The sequence below is a fragment of the Gymnoscopelus microlampas genome (genome assembly GCF_963454915.1).
Source record: "Gymnoscopelus microlampas genome assembly, chromosome: 21".
NCBI lineage: Eukaryota > Metazoa > Chordata > Actinopteri > Myctophiformes > Myctophidae > Gymnoscopelus > Gymnoscopelus microlampas.
The window spans coordinates 11,413,744-11,434,705 of NC_139958.1; the positions used below are offsets into that span (position 1 = coordinate 11,413,744).

Sequence of the window (20,962 nt, forward strand, 5' to 3'; positions counted from 1 at the left end):
CTTCTACCATATCAGCGTTCCATACTCTTCTCATCCCATACAGGGCCCTCCGGACCTTCTGATCCTGTCCCGTTGAAGCAGTATACAAGACGAGATATTTGAAGTCCTCGACTACCTCGAGCACCGTCCCAATCGGCAAAGTAAAACGAAACTCAAAGGTAAGAAGCTTCGTGTCTTAGCCTGATGAAAGACTGAAAGACTGGTCCATGCATTTGTCTCCAACAGGTTAGAATAGATAACACCCTGTATACCTAAAAAAAAGCAGACTCCAGCTTATCCAAAATGCTGCAGCCAGAGTACTCACTGTATACCGAACACATTACTCCGACTGTGCTCAGAGATCACTACATTGGCTCCCCACATTAATCACAAAAGACATTTTCACTATGTACAGCGTAGAATCTAGCTTCCTAAATACAGTACATCTGTGACCTGCCCACTGCTCACAGACCAGGCCTCTCAGATCATCTTCCTAGCCAAACGTTAAAGTAAAATGTAGGTCTGGAGAGGGTACATTTGGCCACTATGGACCTACACTTTGGAACTACACTTTGGAACAACTTAATTTATGACCTGCGAGCTGCAGAAACTGTGTCCTCTATTTAAAAGTAGCCTACCATTCTGTTCTCACATGCCTTTGATGGTTAGAACATGCGTGTGTGGGTGTATGAGTGTTTGTTCCTATATGTATGTGTCATTGCTACTACTGCATATGTGTCAGTGAAGGCCATTAGCTTTAATGTGAATTATTTCCGTACACGTGTGTGGGTGGGAGGTTGGGGTGGTCAGGTCACTGTATGTGTTTGCGACCTTATGGTGTATTCTGCTACTACGTTTGTGTTTTAAGTGCATTGAATGCATGCACCTGCATGAAACGTGCCACGGTGCATAGTAATGATAATAATATAATGATGCGTATGGCCTGCTGCGAGCTAGTTCAGGCAGATACGCTCGAGAGGTTTCACACATGCATGTTACTATGTGGGTGTATGTATATACGTCATTGCCTCTGATGTGCCAATCAGCTGAGCAATTTGGCGGGTTACCTTACCCATTAAAACCGGGAAAGCATCTGTGTCATTTTATATATATATATATATATATATATATATATATATATATATATATATATATATATATATATATATATATATATATATATATATATATATATATATATATATATATATATAGAGCAACATAAGGGGGGGGGGCAATATTCTGAGATTTAAATGAGTAGTTTGCCCAAAAAATGACTTATTTTCTATCAATTACCCCATGAAGTCTGTTTTTGTCTCATTCCTGAGCCAATAATTTGATGACCGACCGAGTAAACTAAAAATTCTCCACGAATTCAAGGCTTCATGGGTTGTGTAATTGATAGAGTAATTGGGGTGCACTACTCCTTTAACTCAGAAATCTCTGAGTTTAATCTCGGAAATTCCCGACTTTATAAACTCACAGATTTGCGACATTAAACAAAAGATTTCTGAGTCCTAATACGCCGTGGTACCCCGTTGTTTTTAGTGAACAGCAAAAGTATCTCATGTACTGTACAATATCAGCTCACAAATCGAAAGTTTGCGCAATCATATAACAAAAAAATAATCTGTGTGTGGAATTAGTTCGGCTAAATCGAAAAACATCTCAGTAACATTCTATTATGCAAATGAATTATTTATTGACAGTCGCAACCGAATGTGCAAGCTCCTGTGTAACCGGAGATCTACACACCAACAAGCACAAGCAACAAACACTTTATGGCAACATGAACGTGTATAGCGGCTTGGCAATAAAAGCTTAATGAGCTCGTGGAGGGGAAAATGAGAGTGAGAGCGGCTGCTCCGTCAAACACAAATTGGCTGAGTGCACACGAACTGACACTGTCTCTGTCTGAGCTGCTCGCTCTCTCTCTCAGGCTCTCTCTCTCTCTCTCTCTCTCTGTCTCTCTGTCTCTCTGTCTCTCTCTCTCTCTCTCTCTCTCTCTCTCTCTCTCTCTCTCTCTCTCTCTCTCTCTCTCTCTCTCTCTCTCTCTCTCCCTAACCCTCTCTCTGAATTCAGTTTGATTCAAAGTGGCTCTATTGCCGCGGGGAAACTTATAGGTTTACATTGCCAAAGCAAAGCGTCAAATAAAACAAACAAGAAACAACATGTACTGTACAGATGAATAAACTCTAAAGTCATAGATCAGTTAGAGCAGTAGCTCTTTAAACTTTTTTTTGTGTCAAGGACCCCCAAGTTGATCTGAAAATGTTTTGTGCCAGAGACCCCCAGAAGATTTGTGTTTTTTGTATTATTATTATATTATTCAGAATCAACTAAGCGTTTTTAAAAATTGCAGATCTACAGGCTGTGAGCTTGTATAGATTTGCTATTTTTGAATAGCCAACTTACAGTATTAATGGATAAAGTTCTCTCAACAAATGTACAGTTACAACAGTACTTACTACTTACCTACTTTGCAGTCAAGTATCATAGGTTTGACTAAAATAATGAACTCAATGAAATAAAATAAACTAACAGGAATTCACATAATATGACAGTCCGTCATTTATGGTGGTTGTATGCCATTGGACATCCTTCTGTCAAATCAAATCACAATCTCTCTCTCTCTCTCTCTCTCTCTCTCTCTCTCTCTCTCTCTCTCTCCCCTTTACTCTCTGAATGTGTGTTAGAGACAGGCATTGTGTGTACTTGCTTGTTGCGATCTCTCCACCATAGAACGACACTTCTTCACAACAATGCTTGTGTAACTAAAGGTCCTAATTACTTTTTTAAATGTGATTATTTGACTTGGAAACCTGTTCGGATGAGACTACAGGTATATGAATAGCTCAATGTGAAACTATTCTCTACTTCTCCCCTCCTCTCTCTCGCTTTCTGTCACACGCACACGCACACACGCACGCACGCACGCACACACGCGCGCGCGCGCACACACACACACACACACACACACACACACACACACACACACACACACACACACACACACACACACACACACACACACACACACGCGTGAATGCAACATCTCCACCTGCCTGGTAGGAGAAAATAAAACATGAAAGAACCTCTCTCTGCACGCTGTGGATCCCAACGACATGTTTTATTAAACAGGTGTTGAGATGATGCCTGCCATATGTATGTATCTATTGTGTTATAGCTATAGGGAAGCATATGGCCTTGTTCACGATATATACACGTACTGTAGGATTGCTTTTTGACGCCCGCAGCCTCACAAGTTGTTTGACGGGCAGACGCAATAACATTTTGACCCGTTAATATCCAAGGCCAATTCTACAAATGCCTTCTTCTAAACCAGTGGTTCTCGCATGCACTTTCAAGATTTTTCAAAACGTGTTCAAAAATAGCAGATGTACAAGCTCGCGGCACGGCACAAAGTGACGCGCTGTGACCTTGCAGATCTGCTATTTTTGAACAGCCAACGCTAAAATCTAACACAGACACAGATGCTTTCCCGGTTTTAATGGGTTTAATGAAATTAATGCTTTCATTAATGTAGATGTAAATCATCGCTGTAGGACAGAAACCTTGTAATGTCTGATCTTTTTATTTTCATGAATTAATGCCCTATGTTATACTTTGTTGTATGATGAGAGTATCTTTCAGAAGTACGAAAAAACAGCCAATCTACAAGCTCACTACATGATTTCTGCTCTTTTTGATAACTAGATTTTGAAGTTGCTATGCAGCCTTCAAATCCAGCCCTATAGTACTTGCCAACGTGTCGTCACCACGGAGGGGGGGGGGGGGGGGGCGGGCGTGGCATAGTAGCTGCAGACATACTGGTGGGGGGCAATGTTAAGTCAACCTGTTTATACCCCAGTAAGATGTCCGCCGCTACCAAATGACACTTGTTGACGCCCCCCTTCAGGATTTTTGGCACGCACTACAGTATATTGCGCCGAGCAGAGAAACGTCATCGACTTATGGCCATTTGAAGTGTTAAACAGTGCTCCATATATTCCCCCTTTTGTCGTGACAGACCCATGATCAGCATTTGTGCCAGGGTTGTTGAGGATTAGAGCAGGGGTCTTCAACCTTTTCAGGCCAAGGACCCCCTTACTGAGAGAGAGATGAAGCAGGGACCCCCACTATATTTTACATAAAATTGTAAAAAAAAAAAAAGGCATTTAACGACTTAAACCGTTAATACTTAGTAAACTTTCACTCTGTACTTGGTCTGCTCTTTTTTTCCCCTCTTTGCCGAAAATAGCCGATCTACAAGCTTACAACGCCTCGCAGCGCGAGGCGTTGTAAGCTTGTAGATCGGCTATTTTCGGCTAAAGTTCTCCTCAGAAAAGGGATGCTAGGGTTCAAGTGGTTAAGGTAAAAAAAATGATATCACACAAAGATTTGGCGGACCCCCTGTAGCAACTCTGAGGACCCCCTAGGGGTCCCGGACCCCCTGTTGAAGACCCCTGAATTAGAGTAACGGTGTGCCTGCATGGGGCCCCCAGGAGCCCCTGACGTGGCCCCTGCTGGTGGGACTACAGTATTGCCATGGCAGGCCCCATGCATGAACATGTGTTTGTGCCAAGTTTGGTGCGGAGCGGATTTATCGGTGCACCTGTGGCCCCCCAGGGTATAGAGCCTGCATCGGTATCCCGTGGTACCCGCAGGTCCCAACGCAAATATTGTGGGCGTGGGGCCGTATTTAAATACCTGCGGTCGGGAACAGGCTGTCAAAATAAAAACCTGCGGGCCCCGCAAAATCCTGCATCCTCCCGCAATAAACCAGATATAGAGCTTATATACTGTATATACTTTAGCAAGGTATAAATATGTCTGCATGCAGAGGAGAACGTAATTTCCCCTACTGTGCTGCGGACACCGCGCGCGGAGTCTCTCTATCTCTCTCGCTCTCTCTCTCATTCGTTCTCATGCTGTGCACTGTGCGCAGCTCGTCACGGTGTCACAATATAATATATACCTATAAAATATATGTCCCGTCGCAATATAAACACTTTCCCTCTATCTGTGAGCAACTCCTCACAAATAAACAGCCCCTCTCTCTCTCGCGCACGCCCGCTCACTATATCTCATTCTGTTTTGTGATGTTTTTGGATTTCAATGGAAATGTATAAGCTGCAGGACTCCTGCGGTACTACCCGCCGCGGGACTAAATGCCATTTAATGTTTTTTTTGTTGTGGCGGGAGGGAGCGGTGGAGAGAAATGAACTGATGCCGGTCAGAAATTAAATTATTGCGGGGGCGGGTGGTGGGAAATGGTCAGAAATCCAACGGGAGCGGGCAGGAGCGGGATTAATAAAACACTCCCACGCAGGGCTCTACCCCAGGGGTCCCACCCAGGGGCCCCTGGCTGTGGCTATTCTGATGGCAGACCCCTGAACAGTGTGTGTGTGCCAAGTTTGGTGCGGAAGTTTAACCCATTGAGACCTGAAGCCGATTCTACATGTCTCCTAAATCTCAACAGTTTTCTGAAAAACGTATGTTTCTATATCAGTGTTGCTCAATCTTTTTCATGTGAAGGACCCCCAAAATGATATGTATTTGGCCGCGGACCCCCATCAAAATATTTTGTTCCATGGACCCCCGTGAAGCAAAGATTTGAGTTAAAAATGTTCGCTTTAAAAAATATATATATTCAGAAGATTTGCACACATTTTCACGATTTTTCAAAAATAGCAGATCTACAAGCTTGTAGCGCGGCACTCGGTGCCGCGCTATGAGCTTGTATATCTGCTATTTTTGAATAGCCCAAAGTGTAAAATAATGCTTTTTAACTCAAATCTAAAAATAACACAGTTCCAGGTCTTAATGGGTTACGCAGACCCTCGGCGATAGAGCTTTCAGTGTGACTGCCCTCTGACTCTCTCCCCATGGAGATTCGCCAGACGCCAACATTGGACTCTTTCAAGTCCCCACTGAAGGGACACTTGTTTACTCAGGCTTTTGGGAAATAGTTTGTTTATGTTTTTGTAATTGTAAAGTGTCCTTGGGTTTTTGAAAGGCGCTATATAAATTGAAGTTAGTATTATTATCATCTGAGCAACGGTGCGTCTCGGAAGGCTGTTGACCCACCCTCTCGGCAATTTTAATATAGGAGAATGTTTGAAAATGTCTTACCAAGACAAGTACTAACAACTAGCTTGTGAATAAATAATAACTACATCGGAAAACAGGTCATCACCCCCCATCCCCTTTTTTCCCCCTGAAAAGTAAGAGTTTTGGACATATGGTTTCCACCCCGCAGAGACATAATATACGTTATGTACAGTATATACAGTAAGTAAGTAGTTGTAAACAGACTCAGGCAGTGAGTTAGTAATATTTTGTTGGACGGGGAAATTGTTTCCTCAAGCCCAAGTGCCCAAGCCAATACTGTTTACATTTTATTTACCCTCATCAATATTCATCTCCTACACAGCACAACACATCAGGGTTGTTTTTTGTTTCTTTTACAACTTGTTCTTCTTTTAAAAGAGCCAGCCTATTGCACACCCGAAATAATAGTCCACTTGATCAGCAGACAAGTGCACTTTGTACAAGAGAAATAAACCGTTTCCATCCAGTTGTGAAATTAAATTTAGGCGCAATGTTTTCAGATGTGTGGAGTTAGACGCACTGCCATCAGCTACAGTATATTAAAAATGCACATTACAAATGCGGCAATATCAGAAAATACATTCACATATTCACATTCAGTATTTCATAATGCACTGGGAGCACAAGTCGAGGGGGTGACGCAAAGCGGTGATTATTTCCTCATAGCTGACTGCTCACAGTGCATTATCCAACTCATACCACAGCTAACTTGCAATGTCTCCATACTTATTATTAATAAATATTACATTTTACTTCAGAAAAGTCTTCCATGGTTAATTGATTTAATGTAGTTACAGTGAAGATAAATATGTCACCAGTTAGCAATTATGAGCCGGACCACTACAAGTTCAGTCAGATAACTCACCAAATAGATTGAAACCAATATTTTATTTATGAAATGTAAATACGAGTGTGAATATTGTATTTGTTTATCTTGGTCGTTCAGAACAACCCCCCATGGGGAACGCAGCTATCAGAGCAGAGACAACTGGCAGTGGTGGAAAAAAGTATTCACATGTTTTACTTAGGTCAAAGTATCAATACTGCAATGTAGAAATACTCTGTTACAAGTAAGTCCGGAATTAAAAAATTACTTAAAGTAAAAATACATTAGTATCAAAATGTACTTCAAGTACCAAAAGTAGAAAGTAGTCATTATGCAGAATGTCCCAAAGTTTTCAAATGCATAAAATGTATAAAAAGCTTTTGAAAATAGCAGATCTACAAGCTTTTGAAAATAGCAGAAAATAGCTGATGCGACGCGTTGTGAGCCTGTAGATTGGCTATTTTCAAATGGCCAAAACGTAGGGCTGAAGTGGGTTATGTATGTTTTGTAATGATTATCAAAATCTACAAAGTAACCAGTAACTCAAGTTTTTAAATAATTGCAGTGGAGTAAAAGTACAATATTTGCATCTGAAAAATACTGAAGATTGGAAATACTTGAGTAAAGTAAAAAATACCTCAAAATTGTACTTAAGTACAGTACTTAGTTACTTTACACCACTGGCAGAGACCACTGGTGGTGCTGGGGTGGTTGTGGTGGGAGCAAACAGGCGCATACCAACAGTCCAGGGACGCTGACAGCCGGAGGAAGCAACAGTGAATGAGTTGTGTTTAAGGTTTTGTAGAATATTATTTATCGATGCGTAAACCATCCAATAAGTATAGTTATAGGCCACATGGTGGTGTATGTGGGGTCATGTATGGATCCAATCTGTTATATTTGTGATCATTCAAATTAGGGATGTCCGATATTATCGGCCTCCCGATATTATCGGCCGATATTAGCATAAAAATTGATATCGGGAAAATATCGGTATCGGTTTTTGAAAAAAAAATAAAAAAATGTTGCTTTATAAATAAGTTACAGGAGTTCTTACTGTATATGGTGTGTGTGATATGAAATTTGAGCTTACCCTAATCACAATAATCCCCGCATATATCGGTATCGGTTGATATCGGTATCGGTAATTAAGAGTTGGACAATATCGGTATATCGGTTATCGGTAAAAAAGCCAATATCGGACAACCCTAATTCAAATGAATTGACTACTGTGATGATCGGTCTATTTAAATGTGAAGAGTCCTGGCTTCAAGGATTTAAAAGGGTACCTGAGCCAGGTGTTTGTGGTATTGGCCTTCAGGAGGAATGTAGTCTGCCAAAGTGCCAATGGTGGTGGAGGTGCTGACACTCGACTCTGATTCACTGACTGTTGAGATCTCTAACTCAGTGGTTCTCAAAGTGTGATCCGGGGACCCCCAGGGGTCCTTGGAGGGGGTTCCAGGGGGTCCCCAGAAAAAGTAGTTAATGAAGCATTACAATCATTTTAAAGTAGAAATCCGGACCCAAATACATATACTATATTGTGTCTGCCTATAATCATTCACAAACATACCTGATGCAGTTGACTTTTTCCATAGAAGCCCCTGTGCTCCATTCTGCAGACCCCTTCCACAGCTAGAATGGAGCTTAGAGCATAAATCTAATTCGGCTATTTTCGTCGCTCCAAACTTAATTTTGTTTTCACGAATCCTCTCTATGTAGTGTCCTGGCACTCACACATGCACTTATGAGGGGAGGGAGAGCGCTACACACGAAATATCGCGGTACGCCGTTCTGTACGAACGGCAGCTCATGAGTAACAAACAGTGCATGTGTGAGTGCCAGGATACTACATAGAGAGGATTCGTGAAAACAAAATTAAGTTTGGAGCGACGAAAATAGCCAAATTAGATTTATGCTCTAGGCTTCTAGCATTCTAGCTGTGGAAGGGAGAAAAAAATCGATGAAAAAAGTCAACTGCATCAGGTATGTTGATGAATGGTTATAGGCAGACACAATATATATGTATTTGGGTCCGGATCTCTCCTTTAACCACTTTATCCATTTATACGTTGGCTATTCAAAAATCATGACAATTTTTACAAATTTCTGAATGTATATATATTTTTTATAATGTTTTACTAAAATCTTTGCTTCTGGAGGTCCCTGAAAATATGTATATATATGCAGCCAAATGCATGAAAAAGTTTGAGAAGCACTGCTCTAAAACTGACCTTTGACTTTTGAGTCTATTCATGTTTTGTTTTCTCTTGTGCTGTGTTCTCCTGCATCATGTGTATAAGTGCTTTGCATGCCTGGATGTCAACAGGTTATTTGTGGAGGAGATGTTAGGTTCTGTTTCTGTTCACCTGCTCAGGGACTGCAGATGGAAATGAGCCTAGTCGCTGAATCTGGTCTCTTTGCTTGACATTTAACGCATTTTGTACAACGTTCCCTCGTACAAATAAACGAATTAACGAATTGAATGCATAATTTTTGCATCACTTACCTCAACATAGCTGTTGGCCCGTACGTTTCCTGCTTTTATCTTATGTATTTTTCAACTTAGGCTACGGCAGTTTTTCAAAGGATATGACCTCGTTGCATTGCATATGAAATTGCACTGTTATCCGTTCAGATGTAGACATTCAAGGCGAAATTAATGAGATTTTCTCTGTGTAAAAGGAAAACCAGGAATGTAGTTATTTTAGCGTTTATGTATTGAATTTGCACTTATTCGGTGTGTGTGTGCGCGTGCACAGGTGTGCATGTGCGTGCGTGCGTGCGTGCGTGCGTGCGTGCGTGCGTGCGTGCGTGCGTGCGTGCGTGCGTGCGTGCGTGCGTGCGTGCGTGCGTGCGTGCGTGCGTGTGTGTGTGTGTGCGCGCGCGCGTGCATACGTGCGTAAAAATGAACAGATTAAACATAATGATCTCCAGTTTTCATTATTTTTACTCTGTGTTGCAGCTTAGAGCAGAGCGCCAGACTGTGTTTGTTAGACATGTCCTGGTGTCCCACTGGTGGAGGTGTAAATATAACCATAATGAATGGCTATGGTTACTGCCAAGCTTGCAGACTCAAACTAATTTACAATTTAGCAGATGCTCTTAATCCAGAGCGGTTTACAGCGAGCAAGGTAAACACAGAGACAGTGTAGTGCCTCAGTAATCTAGGATCATAGGTAAACCAAGAACCTATCATCAGTCTAAACATTATAATATAAAAATGAATAATAATATGTACATTACAACTATAGACCCCTAAAACGACTTTTGTCCCATAAGCCATGCCTGCCTAGATCGACTAAAACGACTTAAAAATATAATATATATATATATATATATATATATATATATATATATATATATTTATTTATTTTATTTGACCCAAATACCAAGGAGATATGATTTTTCGAAGATCTAGACTCCCATCCACTTCCTTGTTAACTTAAAACATAAACATTCTGTATCTCGGCTCCTGAGTATTTTTTTTTTTCTATGAAAAATCTCTGGCAGTGGGCAAACGCGGCCAGAAAAATTCAGGCAGTGAATGAGTTAACAGACGACGTCACACTGGTTGCAAGCGTCATACTGGTTGCAAATGAAACCCATTCTGTCGGGGCTCGCTAGGGCGCAGCACTAGCCAACACACAAGAGGGGGTTGGGGTGCGCTGAAACAACAGGTTGAGAATTGATTGCATGAAACAATCACCTGTGCATCCAGTCTCAATGTTGGTAAAAAAAAAAATAATTGGTCTCTACAGACTATAAGATGCCAGGTCAACAAATGAACCTGGCATCTGTCAAAAATGAATAACATGCTATCTAAATTACATGTTAACCTTTGCATAAGACTGCAAGGCCATCATGGCTAGGGCAAGTGCTACAGGCTAAGGTGGAGTCTGAAGAGATGAGTCTTCAGATTACGGTGGAAATAAATACACCCATCTGAGCCAACTCAATGTAAACAAATAAATACAAAAATGAATAATAATACTTCATTAAAAATGTCTATATTTACTTTGTAAAGGTGGTTAGGACATGTCCTGACCACTTACATTGAAAACCATGCCCAGACAAAACATTGCTCTTGTCTATGTTGTATTCCCTGTGCAAACGCTATAAAAAATGACCTTGGGTGGGTCCGGCAATTATGATATGCCCAGAATGGGGACGCTAGGGTTCATGTGGTTAAATGGAAAACCATGGCCAGACGAAATATTGCTCTTGTCTTATGCCGTTTAGTGTTTATACTCCCTGTTCAAAAGCCTATTCATGCCACAATTGACACGGTAAATCCTCACCTTGGACGGATCACACACAAACGTACGAGTCATAATTGACCGACTGAATGTCAGTGCTCTGTAGTACAAATCAAGATACAAGAACAAGGCATGCACTCTGTTTAGCCAAACATCAATACCTTGACGGGAAAGACAGCAACATCCCATGTCTTATTGGCTCACACAAGTGCAATGTCTATAAACCCGGGTCCTTTACTCAGACATTACAGGTCTGAATGCCAGACTTATTTTCAGGAGGAGAGAGGTTTGTTTTCACCTTTGGCCCACTCCGCGCAGCTCAATAATTTCTCCCTTTGACGGTTTATCGCTTGACACGGAGATGAAAGAGTTTCAGTCTCTTTCATCCATGGCCACTCAACCCACACAACCCCGTCCATCACGGATAGCTCCTCTCTCCCCTCTCTCGCCTCTTTTTTCTTTTTCCCATCCTGGAATGGATTCAATGGGTTGACAAAATGCCTTAGCCACTTTCACTTGCGATAGATAAAAAGTATATATGCCTATCGCGGGCCCCCAGAAAAGTGTGATTTATGATTATTACATTTCATTTTCACTCCTTCACTTCACACCTCTTTGGTTTCACTTGAAGGAGCATCGCAGATGAGCTGAGTGACGTTTGTGGAATTCCATCTCCTGCCTTGGGTTGTTTCACACACATGACCTCCGAAGCAACGGAGAAGAGAATATCTCTCTCTCACTCTGACTCTGCAGCTATATACTGACCCTTCCGAGCCTTTTTTTTTCATGGGTCATGAGTTATACTGAGAGTCTAAAGTATACGTGTGTCTGAATCTGTGCGCAATGCGCATAGTCTGTGTGATGACAGAGAGGCAAAAGTAATGAATCTAACGTTTCTGACATTTGTAATATATCTGAATTGCCATCACATTACCAATCACAGTAAAAAGAAAAAATAGAAAATAGAAAAGAAAAATAATTAGCAATGTGAATGCAACTACTACTATATTTGTAGGTCCAGACCCACAAATTAGTTGTATTTTTTTTTAAATACAAAAAAACGAATAAAATCGTTTTTTTTTCCTGAAAAGAATAATAAAATTAAAAAAATCTGAGAATTGCATAAATACAAATGACAATTCCATGAGCTTGTAGATCCGCTATTCTCACTAGTTTTGGGTCCCGGGGAGATATCAAATTAATTTTTTTGGTCTCGAGCCAAAATGTTTGGGAACCATTGCTCTATACAGTATACACCAGAGAATTGCCAGTGGGGCAGTCCAGAATCAGTTGGTGCTCACTGTGAGTTCAGTGCATGTCTTCTTTTTCTTTTCTTAAAAAAAAAAAAAAAAAAGATTTCTAAGTGACTCCAAACACAGAATCCACACCATAAAGATATAGGATCTTCTACAGAGGCGCCACTGAGAGCATCCTGACCAGATGCCCTCGAAGCACTGCAGAGTGCAGACAGAGGGTCCTGAAGACAGCCTCAGAGCATCTGTGGATGTGTGAGCTTCTCTCTGTCTATCACATTTTAGGTTTATTCCATTTATCATCATATTCAATAGATCAGATAGAGACGTTGACAAAATTGTCTGATGATCAATTTAGGAGCAACATTTAAATATATCTTATTAACATAAACCACCAACACCATTCCTCTTAGAGATCATCAATTTATTCAGTATAAAAGTGATGAAGAATAAAAATCATTTTGGAGAACCACTCAATAAAATACAAAATAAATTAAAAAAATAAAAATGTGAACGTCACCATCAGCAAAGGCGATCCATTGCCACTGATGAAAGCGGCAGGTTTTGTTTATTTCCCCACATAATGTTAGGATTATCTCACTGTTGAGTGCAATCATCCTTTTGTTGTTTCAAAGTGCCCATCTTAAAATCACATTATGATTGGGCTTGCCAAGGAAAAAACATAATAATCATGGGTAGACTGACTCCTACATCTAAATATAATCTTTCTAAATCCACGTTGATGATTCATTCTGCCTAAGAATTCGATAAAAGAACAATTTTACACAGATCTAATTAAATAATAGCAAATAGATGGTTGGTGTCATATTCTCAAAAGCTGCATCTGCCTCTTTTCCCATCCCAGCTTAGGAGAATATTCTATCCATTCCACTATGTAGACCTACACTGAGATATATACTGTATATTTGTACATTTTTGGCCCAATTTTTCCACCATGTTCTATGGTTATGATGAACATCATAACCACAGACCATGGTGGCAAAATCATTTTAGAGTTTATCTACAGCATATTATGTAGCAACATGAGTTTTTCTGAAAACTCTTAGGATTTAGAACCGCTCAAAAATAGCAGATGTACAAGCTCGCAGCACGGCACAAAGCTATTTTCTAACATTTTTGAAAGTGTTTGAATGATTTTTAACTCTTCTGGGGGTTCCCTGGTACAAAGCATTTTCAGATGGGGGGTCCGCGACCAAATACATATCATTTTGTCGGTCCTTAACACAAAAACATTTGAGAACTACTGATTTTAGAAGGCATTTGTGTAGAATCGGCCTCAGGTCTTAATGGCTAAAGTATTTTAAAACTCATTCTTTCAACAAACAAACAAAAAGTGTGCTCACGCAGTATTACACTTTTTTTTTTTTTTTTTTGTTATACTATTAGTATAGTATACTGCTCCTGGAGGATGGAAAATGCATTACAGTGAGCTTCCACAGAATAAAGGCCCACTGAATATTCCACATTGTCTCACTCTTAAATGTTAATAATAGATGGATATTAACATATCAACAGAAAAATGCCATACATTATGCATAGGTCTAATTGAAGTGATGGCGTTGTAGTATTGCATTTCAAAGGAATGGTTAATCTGGGTTGAGTCCATCAGATTGTTTTTGATAGCCGCACGCTGGTGATTAATTACACTATGCCGGCCTGTCCAGACACCTATGGCTAAAATGTAGCCTGACAGCGTGTCGCGGGTTAGAGTCCCGATCCCGACGGCCTTTGCTGCGTGTCACTCTCCATCTCTCTCCCCCCCATTTCCTATCTATAATAAATGCATACAAAAGGCCAAAAATAACTATGTTGTACATGTACATCTACTATTTTTGAACATTTTTTGAAAGATGTTGAAAGTATGAGAACTACTGATTTAGAAGGCATTTGTAGAATTGGCAAATCTTTGAATATATATATATATATATATATATATATATATATATATATATATATATATATATATATATATATATTTTTTTTTTTTTTTTTTTTTTTTTTTTTTTTTTAAGCAAACATTTGTAACTCAAATCTTTGCTTCTGGGGGGTCCCTGGAACTAAATATTTCCGGTGGCTAAATACATAACATTTTGGAGGTCCTTGACATGAAAAGGATTGAGAACCACTGATATCATAGCAACACGATAAGTGTTCCAGAAAACCGTTAGAGGATTTAGAAGACATTTAGTAGAATGGGAACCTCAGGCCTTAATGGGTTGTTAATGCAGCTGGGCTCTGGGTCTGTGGGTGCTCCGGTAGGGGTGAGCTCCGGGGGTCATCGGTCAGGACCGCCACTGATTGATTTCCCGTCCCTGTAACACTGGGTCAGTGACGTCTGTCAGCTATCCTCTCGTCACTATAGGTTTGCTCATTGCTCGTGTTTTGTCTCTTCACCTCCTTGACCCAAAAGTCACAACAAGGTTCCTTTTGTCTGCCTCTACCTCAGCCTAGGTTCTCAACCTGTGGGCTGGGGCCTGCTGGTTCGGCCGTGAGGGTCACTGTAAGTGGGCCCCCAATTAACTAGCAAAACACATCAGATTTGAATTGAAGAAATTGGTGCTGTGGGAACCATTTAACACACGGGCAGTGGTCACGAGGACGTCCCCACATTAAGCCATTAAGGCCGCGAACGCATCTGTGTCATTTTAAGATTTCTTTGGCTATTCAAAAAATAGCAGATATACAGAGTGCCGTGCTATGAGCTTGTAGATCTGCTATTTTTTTTGATAAATTGTGTCATTTCGCAGCGACCGGGCCAACGGTGCCAGAGATTAGCTGCTAACACACAGACAGGACACACACACACACACACACACACACACACACGGACGGACGGACGGACGGACGGACGGACGGACGGACGGACGGACGGACGGTAAAACATACTCTCTCGCCATGCGGCCTGAGACAATAAAATAATAAAAGTAATTGCTGTAAATTAAACAATATTGGAAGAAAGCTAGAAAGGGGAAGAAATGCTGCTCTGACATACAGTAGAGTAAATGAAAGACTAATCAGTGATATTGGTTTTGTGGTGGTCTTTAATCTTGAGCACAACACACCAGCCTACAACAAAACAGAAGTCAAAGTGATGTCTCCAGTAATCTTCAACACGTTGATCTGCTGCAGGGTGGTGTAGCGATGATTGTAGGTGTGTGCCTGATTCCCATCCACCACGATCCTGAAAGAGTCATCCTCACAGCATAGGGTCAGCTAAAAGAGAGAGAGACCGTAGCAAATTTATCATTGACTTTTAATGCATTTAAAAGTGCACACTGATTCTAAAAGTCTAGTTAAAAATAGTCACTGTGGAAGATATTGATGACTAAATTCACACGTCTATGGCTTTTTAACACACATTGTATTGTGCATTATCTTGCATTGTCATGTGCTATATGATTATCTTGCTTTGTCATGTGTTATATTATGTATCATCTTGCATCTTGATTGATTGATTAACTGAATACTTTTTTAAAGGTAGGGTAAGTTATATTTTTTGGTTAAAAAAAAGTATTTTGTTAAAAGGTTAAAGCACTATATTCTGATAGTAATCATTGCTATAGAGTGTTTGTTCAGTAACAGGAATCTCCATGTCTCTCCAGCTCTTTAATAAACAGAAAATACATTTTCCGGTAGGTGTCAAAATCTCAGCCAATCAGGAGAAAGTACCAAGTGTTCCAGTTCCAATTTTGCCTGCTAATTTCTTAGTGTCATCACTTCCAATTTCACTTGTTTAATCTATATCCTGATTGAGTTCTCTATCCTGATCGGATAAAATTGGAAATGAAACTGAAACGAAAATGCATTTTGTGTTTTATAAAGAGGTGGAGAGACAAGGAGACTCCTTTTACTGAACAAACACTCTATAGCAATGAGTACTATCACAATATAGAGCTATTTAACACTTATTTTAACCAAAGCAAATCACTTACCCTACCTTTAACAGTTTGCAAAAAGTACAGTGGTAGCCTACAATGATACAATGATGCAAAAAGGATAACACAAAAAGCCCTAAGGGCTTGTTTCCATTGTCACTCCATCTTCACTGTATCTGTGATTTAAGCTGTGACTGTACCGTAAATGGCTGCCCTTGTTGGAAGGGCATTCCTCCAGAGCGCTCCTCATCTCCCCACGATCTGCCCCATGCTGCCGAGTTACGCACCACTTCGTTCTCGTGGAAACATGGTTTGTAATGCAGAGCGATGCCAGACTGATTATACCAAAGGTTCACTTGGAAACTGCATGAGAAAGCACAAGGGAAAGTGTTGTTAGTGTACAGTATCAATTTAGTACCCGGCATACATTTGTGTATTTGTTATTATATGTGAAAAGTTGTACTGAGTAATATATTACTCTCTTCTCAATTAACCACATGAACCCTAGCATCCCTGTAAAGTCCCTGAGGGCTCTACACAACACACTAGTGACTGTTTTAGCTCTACACTAAATTTCTTCGCTGAAAATAGCCAATCTACAATCTCTCAACGCATTTTCTGCAAAGGTTATCCCCAGAATACGGATGCTGGGATGTAAGTGGTCAAGTGTTACTTGCACTTGACCTGCATGACTTTATTTTTTACAGACCTTAAGGCATCGGGATTAACCACTCCCTGGATAGTGATGGTCCGACCAGGAGCAAGACCATCGTTGATGGCACTCCTGTAGAGAACATTCTAAGAGATACAACAGTAAATTAGTGTTGACTGAAAGTAGATCGAATAATGATCCATAACATGCTCTACTATTTTCAATTGGATTACTCAAGCCCATTTGTTGGTAATATTGAATTGAATCATTTGTTTACATTACATTTTCTGCTGCAGATACAACAAAAAAAAGACGGGATCCGGGCAAAAAAAAGCTTGCCGCAAGCTGGTATAATATGACCAGCTTGTATATGAGCTTTATTGATTAGCCTACTGAGGGGAATCTGTCCTTTTGGACGAACCCTCCACTGTCTGACTCCTACATCGGAATTGGAAATGTATCATCATCTGACAAGGAACTAGAATTGTCAGTCTAAAGTATACGACCAGCCTAAAGGACTAACAGCTAAATCTATACAGGCTGACACTGCAGACTAGATGAAATACACATACTGTACATACCATGGCAGACATGATGTGGGTATGCTTATTGTCCCCCAAATAGTCTTCTGTTCACTTTCACACAGCTGATGGTCAGGTTTCTATACTAGCCACTAGCCAGTAGCTAGAAGTTGTACAATTATCTAGCCAGTCAACCAAGCAGCAGGTTACAAACCTAGGAAAGGAAACACAAACAACAACACAACAACAAATCACTGATATGAGATATACACACAAAACTGTAAAACATAACAGAAATTCATACATTTATCGTCATGTAAACACTCAATTCTTACCGTCAGTCTCTTGGAGCTCACAATGGAAAATGACTAACGCAGCAATAACACCCTATAATAACACTTCGTACTGTTTAGTGAGCATCCATTCTATTTAAATGGGTTTGGTCTACCCATGTGGGTGAAACCTTCTGTTGATTAATCATGTGACTTGTGTATTGTCTTAATTGTCGCTCCAGCACTGTTCTATAACAGTGGCTACTGTCCCTCAAGCTTCCTATCTGATCTAATCAATCAACTCTCTCAACACTCTCATGCAAAGTCCCCTGATTTCAACACTGTAGGTCAGAGCTTAGAATTGCATATATTTGTACTTATCATGACTAAATATCCTGAAACATTATGAAAATAAGATACAGGAAGGCGCTAGAAGGCCACATGTGCAGGTAACATGCCAATACAAACGCCACCATTACATTTAATTTATTTAACTAATGGATTATTCTACAAGTAGTGTAGGTTTTGTTTCCTCGCAGTAGGAGGTACTGTATATGTTTAGTGTTTACACAAGGTTCCATATCTATATGAGAGACATCACAAAAGTCAATACCACAGGATGCTTTTTGTGGGGGGGGGGCGGGGGGGGGGGGGTACAAAGTAACTAGTAACTAAAGTTAAAAGTACTGAAAACTGGAAACACTCAAGTAAAGTAAAAAAAAATACCTCAAAATTATACTTAGGTACAGTACTTGAGTAAATTTACTTTGTTACTTTACACCACTGCTAGATTTTGATTTCTCACAGTAGCCGGTAATTACATAAGGTCGCAGCATGAGAGTCATCATAAGCCAATAATGCAGAGGAGTGCCAGCCCAGTGCACTGACCATATCGTAGCTGTCCGGCAGGTACTGTACCAGCTAACTCCATTTTCAGTTTCTTTTTTTTCATAAATAAACGCCATTGAACACCCTTTACGTTAGTGGTTTTCAACCAGTGGTCCGGGGACCACCAGTGGTCCTTGAGGGGGTTCCAGGGGGTCCCCAGACAAATTAATAGTTAGTAACCAAATTGAACCTTGTGTGTCTGTAACTCTGAGAGTGTACAAATGGAGCCAAATGGTCCATTTGGTTCCATTTGTACACTCTCAGAGTTACATGAACACTGATTATGATACTGCTGTGTAGATTGGGACCCCCAAGGAATCAAAATGGTTGAGTCCCCGGCATATCTTTTCAAATGGGGGGTCCCTGGGCTAATATGTGTCAATTTGGGGGTCCTTGACGCAAAAAAAGGTTGAAAACCACTGCTTTACGTCTGTAAAAAATTAACCAATGAAAAGTATTAAAAAGCGCTTCTGACAAAACCTCCCAACTCCAATTGGATCCTCAAACTGTCCGTCAAACCAGCCAACTCCCCACCCCCTCTCCACTGCTGCCGTGCTGCGTGTCAGAGTGAGTGCACACACACTGACACTCACAGAGGAGGAGCTCTGCTACGTGCGGAAGACAAACAAATTCTATCGAGGCAGAGTGTACCTGTTTATCAAGCTTAGATTTGATCTAAACATCCCGCAAATCAGTACTACACAGTATCTCTATACAGATCTGTCCTGTTTTCCATATTCCATCCTGATTGGCTAAGGTTGGCTTCCAAAGTTTGCAGGATTGGTCCGTTTCGAACAAAATGCCTCAAATCATGAACGCAGCTTGCGATTTCCGTGACATTTCACACGCACATTCTCACTAGGCCGAGAAAGAAATGCCACTTGATTTTTTTTCCAATCAGCCTCATGCTGTCTATGCTGGCGCTATAACAGGCCGACTATAACAGCACCGATCTGCGTGACACTTTGCACGCACACTCCCTAGAGGCCAAAGAAAAACATCTGCCCTGCATTTTTCACATCTGCTTTTTACAGCGCCACCAGGAGGCCGACTTATGTAAAACAATCCTTTTGATATTAAGCCTTCAGATTTTATCCAGATTTTTTCCAAATTTCATGCAAATCGGTACACATGATCAGGCAAAACATATAAATATGTGTCATAAGAGGTTTGCGCAAAGTTTCTCATTTATTTATCCAAACTGAACAACTTTGAAATGGCACAGCAAAATATTTCTGTCTCAGTGTTCACCTTCAAGGTCTGGCCTTAGGTAACTAAAGAACCTAGGTGTCTTCTTCGACAATCAGATGAACTTCGAGTTCCATATTAAAAAGGTTACCCTGTCATGCTTCTACCATCTACGCAATATTGCAAAAATAAAATTAATGCTCACTTCTCAAGACCTGGAAGAAATCGTGCACACTTTTGTCTCTTCCCGTCTTGACTATTGCAACGGACTCTATACCACCCTGAGCCGCTCATCATTATCCCGACTTCAACTAGTGCAGAATACGGCAGCCAGAATCCTCACTAACACCAACCGCAGAGCACACATAACTCCAGTGTTAGCCGCACTGCACTGGCTACCAATTCCAGAGTCCAGAATAGATTTTAAAATGATTTTAGCTACTTATAAAGCATTACATGGGCTGGCCCCACCTTATATTTCGGACCTACTGCCCCCTAAGGACAATGTGAGATCCCTCAGGTCCTTTGACAAAGGCCTTCTTAAAATACCTGCGTTCAATCTCAAAACAAAGGGTGACCGGGCTTTCGCAGTGGCCGCTCCCACACTGTGGAACGCCCTACCGTTAGCCTTAAAAAATGCAGTCTGTTGAAGGTTTTAAGAGGATGTTAAAAACACATTTGTTCCGTAAGCATTTTTCCCCATGAAGTTTTACCTGACTTTCATGGACAAATTGCTTTGTTTTAATCCATGTTGTATTGTTTTATTACTCTATTTATATACCTTTATACTCTGTTTTTAACTTGTTAATTGTGTTTAGTCGTGTTCCATTGTACATCACTTTGTAACCTTGTTTTGAAATGTGCTTTATAAATCAAATTTACTTTCAAATGTACTTACTAATATCACAGGGATGCGGTAAAGTTATAACCGTAACCCTATAAAGGCATAATCAAAGCAATCAGCTATCATCAGTTTTAAATGACTATTTATGGAACTAACATCTTCAAAACAGTACAAACATAAAAGTAATTGCTGTAAATTAAACAATATTGGAAGAAAACTAGAAAGGGGAAGAAATCCTGCTCTGACTTACAGTAGAGTAAATGAAAGACT

General features: G+C 40.5%; 1 protein-coding gene across 1 annotated transcript in view; it reads right to left on the bottom strand.

The window, feature by feature from the left end:
- LOC311037799 (32 kDa beta-galactoside-binding lectin-like) overlaps positions 1-20,962 on the bottom strand; it is a gene marked incomplete at both ends in the record, with an annotated part of 49,440 nt that overhangs the window by 24,928 nt on the left and 3,550 nt on the right. Inside the window, 3 exons of the mRNA XM_084047089.1 lie at positions 15,523-15,665; positions 16,528-16,690; positions 17,037-17,111. Coding sequence (XP_083903215.1) covers positions 15,523-15,665; positions 16,528-16,690; positions 17,037-17,111 — 381 coding nt within the window. The remainder of the gene's footprint in view (positions 1-15,522; positions 15,666-16,527; positions 16,691-17,036; positions 17,112-20,962) is intronic.